The following is an 11039-nucleotide window of genomic DNA, read 5'->3' as shown; positions in this document are numbered from 1 at the left end:
CCTGTGTATTAGCCTTTTTTCATTTTTTGCGTATATGTTCATGTTAACTATGTGCATCTTAATTGTACAGAGGTCAGATATGTATTCTTGATGATTGTGTTCTCTTGATACAACATTACAAGTCAATAAAATCCACCCTTTATTGAAAAAAATATCCAACTATTATTCACTCCGTGCGCATTTTGGTTCTAATAACAAAGTTGAACTGAAAGGCAAACTGTGTGCATCACAGATGGTAAAAATGGTGCTCGTATTTTCTTCATCAATAAACAAAACAAAGATAATTTCACCTTAAGCAGCTTGAAATATACATTGCACAGGCCCCGGTTCGTACATTGATTTTAGTTCTTAATTTTGGCAATTCTCTCTCTCTACTTAAAACAAAACCAAAAGAAGAGAGAAGGGTAGTGATTCTGGATCTCTATTTTCTTTACAATTGTTGCAGGTTGTTGACGATTGAAACCAGATTAGTAGTGCCCGTTTGTAGTTTACACCTGGAGGGGACCTAGCATCAAGATTTGATCCGTAGCAAGGATATCAACATAGCTCATCCTCGGCTTGCAATTTTTGGAGCGCCTTCTTCGCATAAATAGTTATTGCAGCAGTGGAAACTGCAGCAACCGTAAAGCCAATTCCGTTGTAGATGATCTGATCCACTGACAAGAAAGACCCTTGGCTAGTCGCCGCAGCCAAGCTTTGAACGAGCTTCCCACTGTTCACAACAAATATCGACAAAATTAATACCCATACCACAGAAAGATAATTAAACCAGGCATATATGTTTACATGTATAGAATAAGATACATAATCCTCAAACAGCTAGATATAATTCCTGCAAGACCATCTTATTTTTCACCAAGGACAGGAGCTAGCAAGTGCATTATTTCTCATACTGCATCCAACTATGAATCTTACAAACCCCCCTCCCACACACACACACACACACACACACTGTAAACCAAGAGCCCAGGTGGAAAATTTGGATTTGTACGTCGGAGGGATGTGCTGCCTGAAGCACTAGAACTAGATTGATCGCATGGAAGATTAGAAATGAAGAAAGGTGCCGACAAAATTTCTACCCTCCATGGCTAAAGTTGAACTCACAAAGCAGATTTTGCATTGGCAAAAACTCATAAAGGATGTCTAACGAAATTTATGCTAGCAAAAGGTATAGGTGCGCATCATCATTCCAGTTCCGTAAAATAGCAGATTGGGTGAGATACAATCAAGTTATTCATGAACTATTTGCAAATGGATTCAATAACCACACCAATACTGACTGACTACCTACAGAAGGCAAAATGTGGAAGAGGTACAAACCTATAAATTGCAAGGAGGGTTTCATGTATGGTTCCCGCCATTGAACCAGCTATATATGGACAATATTTGACATTTGTAGCCACGGAAGCGTAGTTAAAAACTATATATGGAAATGGAGAAATCCTAAGTAAAGCAACTGCCCTAAATTGATGGAACCAATCTCCTTCACCAGCAAGTCTAACAAAAGCAGCTTTCTTCGGCCATTTTTCCAACCATCTCTGCATGACAACCATCAACCATTATTTCCATAAAATATGAAGACACGAACAGACTGGTTTCATGTACTATCTGGATAAAACATAGCTGAAAAAGATGGGACTGAGAGCCTCACATGTATTCTGGAATGGAACGCAGATCCTATACAAAATGGTAATGACATGCCTATGCTCATCGCCGTTGTAATTATCAGAAAGCCATAACCATATCCAAAGGTCATCCCCGCAATCCACATAAAGGGAGAAGAAGGTATCAAGACACTTGGGAATAAAGCGATTGCACCAAAACATATTAGAAGAATAACTGGTCGGCTGAAAGTTCTTGATTGCCAGTCAATAATCGGCACAACCACCTGTGAAGGACAGAAACATGCAAAACAATGTCAGCAACAAACCAAGAGCATACTAGCACAATATCTTAGAATCAAAAGCAGCTACAGAAACACATGCAAGTGTGCAAGCAGTCTGTTTAAGAGGGCAACAAGATAATTCACTGAAATTGGTACAGGTAGCATAACTATGAGATGCTAATCAGTCTACACTTGCATGAGAATTCGTAATATTGAGGTTGATTCAGAGAAATTCATCAATAGGCAGCTGAGCATCCTTATGATCATGAACTTCTTGGTGGGGGTGGGGGGGCTTGCCCACATAATTTATTTCAGGTAACACCAGCAAGCAGGATCCAAATGCAGGCATAGTTGTACTTGCTGTGCTCTATCCTTGCAACATTTTACATTGTTCTGACCTAATAATCATATGAACTTTTGGAAGGGGTCAGCTGATTAGTTAGAAATGATGGACAGAGTTGTAAACATTTCCTCCATGATGTTGACGACAACCAAAATTATGTCGGAAAATACGAAGACAAATCACCTTTTGCAATTACACCAGCCAACTTCAAACCAGGTATGAGAGTACAAGCAAGACCCTACATCTGGTAGGAATCCTTCTCTCCTTTTTAAAGATTTTTTTCAGCATCTGACTGATTTACGAGGGGAGACACCTGTAATTCTGGGGATCTGATGGGGTATGATTTGTGTGTGCCTATTGCATTCTCACCACCTAACCGCTTGATATTTATCTGGTTCGGTTCTTCGATCCTCTCGCTTCTCTCCACCCGTCCGGTGCTCTCCCTAAAAACTCCCGTCAAATCCTAGCCGCTTCGCCGATGTACATTCTTATAAGAAGTTCCAACGCTGCGCCACTTCCTCCCGCACCACCGCCTGCTTCTTACCCAATTAAGACAGTACCGCACGTCCCCACCACTGCCATCGGCATCCTTGCACCGTGCTGCAATGACCATCTTCAAGCCGCTGCCCCTGAGATCCAGCGTGTCGTCGTCCAGTCATATGTGTGCCCAAGCCCTGAAACCCCCTTGGCTGCCAGGAAGTCGTCCCTGGCCATGGCCACCATCACCCTCTTGCAAGGCAGCGCCACAAGCCACAGCGTCGCCTCGGTGCATGCCGGGCAAATCCTTGGGTCGTCTACCTCGGTGTTAGGGCGTGCGCACATGAATCACCCCCGATCCGTCATCCATCATATGTGTGCCCCGGCGGCATGGCATTGGCTGCGTTCCAGAAGTAGGGGTGCACTAGCAGCACGCCACTTCTGACCGTGCATAGGCGCAGGAGCCCCTCGTCCGCGGCGGGGAGGGTAACGTTGTCCGTGATGTTCACGTGCATGCTGTCGCTGGCAAGTAACAAACAGGACATGGTCGAGCCACGGCTTGGGGCCTGCAAGGCTTGATATTGAGTGCTCAAGTGCCCCCACCAGTTGAGCTTCAGGTCCAACTCCAGGAAGTTTGATTCAGTAATCAGCTTCGGTTCCAAGTTTCAGTACCTTTAGAAATATTGTTTCGGTAATCAATTTTGCTTTGCCGAGATGGTAGGGCTTGATCTTGAGTGCTCAAGTGCCCCACCAGTTGAGCTTCAGGTCCAACTCCAGGAAGTTTGATTCAGTAATCAGCTTCGGTTCCAAGTTTCAGTACCTTTAGAAATATTGTTTCGGTAATCAATTTTACTTTGCCGAGATGGTACCTTGGGACATAATTGTTACACAATTTATCCAATCCATGAAATCAGTTTTTAACAAATCTGTTTCATGTGACTCCTGGTGATGTTTTTCATATATATATAATGTTTGCACCGTATGACCCTTTCCTTGTTTCAAGGTCAATTAATATCAAGTATACTGTATCTTTCTTAACATGGATTGTGTTATTCCCCTACGCCCAGTACAGTTAGTGACATTTTTATGAAAGTGAAAGAAATGTTCTTTTCATTGTAGCTCATGTTGATTTTCATATATAACAGTACTATTACTGATTTATGTTTCCGTTTCAAGGTCATATCTATACCAATATAAAAAGACACAAAGAGGCAGATCCAAATAATCTTGACCGTCAACCCAGGTCAATCCAACGACCTAGACTGCTCCAATGACGAGCGCTCACCATGTTTAGCGTGCAATTAATATCATACCAAATAAAAATGTTAGAATTAATCACATAATTAACATGCAAGATGATATCCTACTTGATATCCACGTGCAATTAATATTTGCCTAATATCAACGTGCATTGCACGTACACATTACTAGTTAATATCAAGTAGACTATCTGTCCAGTTATATTTCTTTACATTACGATGATGCTATTGTATCATCCACCCTTTGTGTTATTTCCCCGTGCCCAGTACAATTAGGCACAATTTCTGTTGGTATATACAGTCAATTATAAGAGGTTGGAAACCAGATATTAATTATTTTGAAGATGTTTTTCCTTGCCATATTTCTCTGTAACAGGCTGTTTGATTTGAAGAATTTGCTTTCTTAGGATATATATTATAATAAAGCAGTGTCTTCTCCCTTAACAATAGAGGATATGCGTAACTAGCTTGATGTTTCACATATTTAAGAAGCAAAATTAGTTTCATGGTGTGAAAAATAGTTGATGAGTTCTGTATAGTCCAGGTTGCCTCTTCTACTTCCATCTCTTGAAATTTTTTAAGCTAGGGACGTCGATAACTGCCACACGTGTGGCACAATGGGCACCCGACCACACCACCCTGTGTGGCATACCCAGGAGACAGCCCACACGACCCTGTGTGGGCGCACATTAAAACTGCCCACACGACCCTCCCGCCCGAACGATTCAGTGCGAGCTGCTCCCCAGCCCACACAGCACACACCCCTCATAGTTCTCTGCACAAACTTTTGCCGTGACTAAAAAATGAAAAAGAAAAAGGCCCAGTTTGATCCAATTCATATAATGTGTCTAAAAAACCCAGATTTGGCTGTGACTAAATAAAGCCCAGATATTGCCATGGTGGTAAAAATGAAAAGTTCCCACAATGAAAAAATTTAGCGTAAAAATTATCATGCTACAAAATTAAAGAACCAATTTGAATAGAAAATGAAAAAAGACCAAGGCAATTTGCACCTGAACATGGTGGCAAACCAAAAAAATCCCAAAAAAATTGGAGAGATGGCAAACAGTTAGTGAAAACAATTTGGCATGACAAAAACAAAAGTGAGAAACTCACATACATACAAAGTTGCCATACAACTTGCCATGCTACATAAATGTACATTTGTGGTGAGCGATGGAGGTGAAAATTTCCGTGTATGTGAAAATAAAATTGCCACGACGATGAATGTAAATTTGATATGGCAATAAAAAACGTAAGTTTGCCATGGAAAAAATAAAAAAGTAAAAAATCAGCATGGCAAATCTATTGCATGCACTATACCATTTGCTGAACACATAATAACAAAAAAATGCAACATATTTGCCACGATCTATTTAACTAAATTTCCCATCGTTTGAAGAAAAACAATTACCATTGTTTGGGGGAAAATGGCATGAAATATGGCAAATCTATTCTATGTTACTAAATCTGCCATGCTTCGTGAAATAGAAATGCCATGGTGGAGGGGGGGGGGGGGGGGGGGGGGGGATTGCCAGCGAATCAAATGCATGTGATATGACAAATTTGAACTCAGCAGTAGAAAAATAATCCATTTAACTACATTTGTCATGCTTCGTAAAAATAGAATTGCCATGTTCTAGGGGGAAAAGTGCCATATAGTATGGCAAATCTATTCAAATCTATTCATTCATTTAACTAGATTTGCCATGGGTTGTAATTTTTTTACATTATCATAAAAAAAAGAAACTTGCCATAATAAAATTATCATAAGGTGAATTTGCCATGGGACATCAAGTGACATGGCAAAAATACACTAACCATTTTTACCATAATAAAAAAAATGACTGTCCCAAAAATTCTTATTTTGCCATGGCAACTACTTGTATGGATTCTGCCCATGGCAACTACTTGCATGGATTCTGCCCATGGCAACTACTACAGAAAAATTTGCCATGATCCATTTAAATAAATTTCCCATGGTTCGTAAAAAAATTGCCATGGTTTGGGGAAAAGATTCCATCAAGTATGGCAAAATCTAGTCGAATTTACTAAATTTGGCATGCTTCGTAAAAAAAATAGAATTGCCATGGCCAGGGGGAAACATGCCATGTCGTATGGCAAATCTATTTCACTTAACTCAATTTACCATGGTTCTTAGAAAATAAAACTTGCCATGGTGGATCGGGAAAAATTGCCATGTAGTATGGCAAATCTATTCCATTTTACTAAATTTGCCATACTTCATTAAAAAAAATTGCCATGGTTTGGTAAAAAAAGTTTGACATTATCTTAAAAAAAAGAAACTTGTCATGGGCAATAAGGTGAATTTGTCGTGGGACATGAAGTGAATTTGCCTTATAAAAAAAATTGCCATTGTCCCAAACAAATTTGCCATGGCAACTACTTGTACGGATACTGCCCATGGCAACTACTACAGAAAAATTTGCCATGGTAACTACTCATGAAAATTCTGCCCATGGCAACTACTACAGAAATTTGCCGTCGCAACTACTCGTAGCAATTATGCCCATGGCAACTACTCCCAGAATGTTGCCACACAATTACTATGGCGGTCAAAATTCTCGCAACTACTATGGCATGCCGAGCTCTTGAAACTCCGGCAAACTCGATCTTAAAGTTTACCATGACAAACTCAATCTTGGGTTACCCATAGCAAAGACATCTTAAAAAAGAGTTGCCTTGATCCCTGACCTAAGAGGACATACAACCTATGACAACGTGATTTCTCCTTAGAAAAGCATGGCAATTTTGCCATGACAAGAAAGTTGGGACATGGCAAAAATGTTGAAAACATGACAAAATCAACAATACTAACAATTTGTTGTTCTCCTAAAAAGACTTGGCAAAATTGCCATGGATAATCAATCAACACAGGGCAACAATTTTCCTAGGTTTTCAACCAAATCAATGAGCTTGCGAATTCGAACCATTTCATTCTACGCATGAATCATCAACACAGCTAGGCAATTCATCAGAAAAACACTGCTGTAATTAGTCACTTAACTGATTCAAAGTTCAGATCAAGGGACGAACCCAGTGGCAACAGGTGGAGGAGGGCACAGCGTGAGTCGGTGGAGGCCGCGGAGCAACTCGTCGACAGTGGCCACCGCCTCTCCGGTCCCGGACAGCATCGGGGGAGGGCGCCCCTCTCCCTGAAGCCCGCCACCGCCCCGCAGAGGAGTTCCTAACCCGAACGGCGCCGGCGGCTGGATACCCCGCACAAATGAGCCATGGCGGCGGCTGCTGTTGCGGCCACCACCTCTCCACCTCGTGCGCTGTCCCGTACGGCGCCGGAGGACGCGGACGGCGCCCCTCTCTCAAGCCCGCCACCGCCCCGCAAAGGAGCTCCTGACCCGGATGGCGCCAACGGTTGGATACCCGCACGAAGGAGCCATGGAGGCGGCTGCTGGGATGAGGAGGTGCGGCCACCACCTCTCCACCTCGTGCACCACCGATGCCGTCATTGAGGTCGAGGAGGATGTGCCATTAGGGTAGTGCGCACGGGGGCATGGAGCTTGCGCGGCGGCGGGGTAGCGCGGCGTGGCTTCCTGGAGCTCCGCGGCGACGGGAAGAGCGGCGTGCCGCCTAGAGCTCCGCCATACAAGGAGCAGCGATATGGCCGGCAGCGCGGATCGAGCTCCCTAAGGTGCTGACGCCGCCGAGTTCCACTTCATGCCGCGGCACCGCCCAGCTCCACGCTGCCTCTCTCATCTCTCCGCCGCGGCCCCCCCAACCTCCGCCTTGCAAACCGCCATCACCTCACCATGGAATCACTAGGAGACACCGGATTTGAGAGAGGAGATATAAATGGGGAGGGAGGAAGACGAGAGAGGAAGCGAGGTGGATAAGGTTGGGGTCGCTCGGTGTAACGTGATTTTGGAACGCACGACAGCAACAGATTATGTGGCACTGGCTTTGTTTCAAACTTCGTGCTATTTGATCCAATGGTTATTAGGGCGCTTGGACCAATTGTCATCGTCACATGTGCGGGCGTTATCATTTAGGTAAGCTAGAGCTTTAGGTACTACTTCAAGAAATATAGTCGAGTAGGACGGAGGTGTGTCCCGGTAGAGTGAAAAAATATCCTCTGCCTTATGCCCTATGTGTTAGTTATTTATATACATACGAGGGATCTCTGATTCAGACCCTAGATTGCATAGATGCTGTTAGTATTATTCAGTCTCTCCAGCTTTTTTATGTCAACTAGGAAAGTCTGCAGTGATTTGAAAAGCTACTCTTGATAACCATGTAGTATCTCGTCATGCTCTTCCTTCAAAGGGATAACAGTGCCTTTCACAGTATATTCTCCTGGATAGTTCTGTCCTATTTCTAACATTGGAATATGGTAGATTGACCTCTGAATCAAATTAAGGTTTCTAGACCCTTTCGCATTGTTACGCCATCATCCATCTGTATGCTAAATATTCCAAGTGAAACCATTCAGTAATTATTCTTATATATGTTGCCATGTTGCTACAAGTTAGTAAGTTGATGAAATCACGCCACTGTTCCATTAGTTACTACCTAAGAGATTGTTGCTTTCTTTATTTTCTACCATCTGAACCTGACTAAGAGAAATAGTTATTTTCGAAGTTGATAGCATGCTGCATTAATCATTTACACTGTTTGACTCATGGAGAGAATATGATCCTGTTATTCACCTGAATATCATTCCTACCAGCTGATTTTAGGACATATTCAATCATCATGGCTGATTTCCTTTCCCCTTAGCAGTTGCTTAAAGAGAACAACTGAACAAGACTGACTTCATTTGATGCATTATATACATACATACATACCTCTAAAACCAAGCATGTTGAGACTTTTTAAATATACACAAGAAAATGCATTGTGGGCATTGCGGCGTCTAGCTCAGAAAGTGTCATGGCGGCAACTTTTGCCGAAGATAAACCAACAATTTAGTAGTCAAGGAACCATCCTTTGTCCTTATGCATGGAAGAAAAAGATCATCTAATCGGTAAAACCAAACAAAGAGGATTCATCAATTATATAAGAAACTACATAGCTGCCTACGAGCAATGCGAGGCGTGCCGCCACACATAGCATGGCCAGTAAGACCCTATTTATGGACTCTATACGTGCCAACTACAAGCATGGCTGGCAATAGTAACCACACCAATTAAGCCATGACCCAAACTGATCTAAGGAGATGTATCAATGTTACATTCCGCTATCAATTGAGATCTTTGAACAGACTATAATAAAACAACCTCACAATCATGCAAAAATACAATGACAAAATTAAATTAAGCATCAAATATATCCCTGCAAGACACAGATAATACTAGCAAGTGGATACAGGGAATAAACAGTACGGCATCTTGATTACCAAACATATCAGGATCCAATAGTCTTATGAGATTGTCCCTACCCGTCCACCATTTAGAGGAGGCACCTACACCCCCAGAGCATCAAGCTGACACCACATATTGGGTTACTAAATGAGCGAACATATTAAGGCATTGGCTTTTTTTTCGTATTAGCAGAACAATTTCCAATATTGTTCATTCAACAGTGACATTCCAATTTGATCCAAACAATCATTTAAACTGGTTTCCAGATGAAATCCATTAAATATCCATATTCATACAACAAAATGACAAATCGACCAGCTAAAACACAAACAACTACTTCGTTCATTTATGTAATGGTCAACATAAATTAGAAAATTATATATGCATAAAACGGTACTTCCTCGGTTCCAAATTATAGCCTAACAAAACCTCTTATAATTTGGGACGGCCGTAGTACATAGTTCAAGGATCAAGCAGGAAAATAAAAAATAACAACAAGAAATCGATAATTAGTAGGAAACACAGAGTAGATAGAATAGGCAAAAAAATTGCAGCATAGATCGCGTTAAATGAAAAGACTCAACAGAAACAGCATGAGCAAAACACAAGACAGAAACAAAGATCTAGCATCCGTGACGAAATTAGGTGGGGGGAAACGCGTTGCAAGGAAGCCTCCAAAGGAGAGGGCGCACCTTCTTGATGACGAGTGGGCCCAGGAAAACGACGGCGGCCGCGGCGGCGCCGGCGAGGAAGATTCCGAGTACGGCGACCTTCGCCCACCACCGGATCGCGCGGCATCGCAGCAGTCTTGGGCACTCCCCCTCCTCCTTTACCGCCTCCTTGATAGCGTCCACATCCTCCGGGATCCTCATGTACTCGCCGCGTCCGCATCCGGCACCGCCACTGGCGGCCCCCGACATTCCCATGGGCCGGACGCGATCAAGCGAGCATGCCCAAGGGGACACCCCCCCGGATTTATTGGGTGCCGAATTGGTCCGCGCAAAGCCAAATCTGGCTCGAGCTGGGCGGATTTCCGGGGTGCTATGTGCGATTGAGGAGCGCTAGGGTTTGGTTTCAGGGAGGGGGAGGAATTTATGAGGAGTAGGAGGGAGGCAACGGCATTGGAGCGGACTCGGTTCTGGTGGGCACTGGAGGCAGGGGAAACCGGAATATTTTTATTTATTTTTTAGAATTGGAAACCGGAATAATTGTGTGGGTATTTTGACAGCCTAAGAGCATCTACACCCGGCTCCCCTCACCCATTGTATGGGTGTGGACGTGTCCGCATACATCCGCGGCAGTCGCCGCTCATTTTTTTCGCCGCTGTAACCAGACCTGAAATTTCATCATCTATTGTTTTAAGATGAGGCACTTGCATGTTCTTTTTTTTGCCGTTGTAACCAGACCTGAAATTTCATCACCTATTCTTTTTAGAGATAAGGAACTTGTCTGGCCTTAAACTGAGGCCCTTATAAAATCTTACACACGGTCGTGAAGGACGAAAAGCTTAAAAGTATGACTACGACAAAGTCTAGCCGAAAGAAAAGGTGAATACAAGCAGTAAGGCTGATAAACAACGACGCAAAGCTGATCCCAGGGCATGACAAAGAGATGATAATCGCCCAAAAGGGGACCCGGCGCCTAGCCGGTGGTGTCTCCCACCCCGATCGTCGAAGTTCGGTGCACTTTGCCTGCACCTTTAGGACGAGCAGCTCCACCCTTCTTTTGTCCCTTGG

General features: G+C 43.1%; 1 protein-coding gene across 1 annotated transcript; it reads right to left on the bottom strand.

The window, feature by feature from the left end:
• Positions 1-266: 266 nt before the first annotated feature.
• On the bottom strand, positions 267-10486 carry LOC125526523 (uncharacterized). The gene is made up of 4 exons (XM_087543813.1): positions 9996-10486; positions 1652-1888; positions 1321-1538; positions 267-712 (listed from the first exon to the last, which is right to left on the bottom strand). Exons 1-4 carry the CDS (start codon positions 10227-10229, stop codon positions 538-540), a joined length of 864 nt encoding a protein of 287 aa, XP_087399939.1. The 5' UTR covers positions 10230-10486; the 3' UTR covers positions 267-537.
• Positions 10487-11039: the final 553 nt, after the last annotated feature.

The sequence above is a fragment of the Triticum urartu genome, chromosome 2A (assembly GCF_056163025.1).
Source record: "Triticum urartu cultivar PI428250 chromosome 2A, HENAU_Tu73, whole genome shotgun sequence".
Classification (NCBI taxonomy): Eukaryota; Viridiplantae; Streptophyta; class Magnoliopsida; order Poales; family Poaceae; genus Triticum; species Triticum urartu.
This window is presented reverse-complemented; position numbering and strand designations above follow the sequence as displayed.

Bases quoted from the DNA above. Each gene is read 5' to 3' on its own strand.
- LOC125526523 (XM_087543813.1), bottom strand. From the start codon at position 10,229: ATGGGAATGTCGGGGGCCGCCAGTGGCGGTGCCGGATGCGGACGCGGC. The intron at 1,889-9,995 runs GTGCGCCCTCTC...TGTCCTTCACAG, and splicing joins GCCCACTCGTCATCAAGAAG to GTGGTTGTGCCGATTATTGA. The intron at 713-1,320 runs GTTTGTACCTCT...TGTTGTGAACAG, and splicing joins ACCCTCCTTGCAATTTATAG to TGGGAAGCTCGTTCAAAGCT.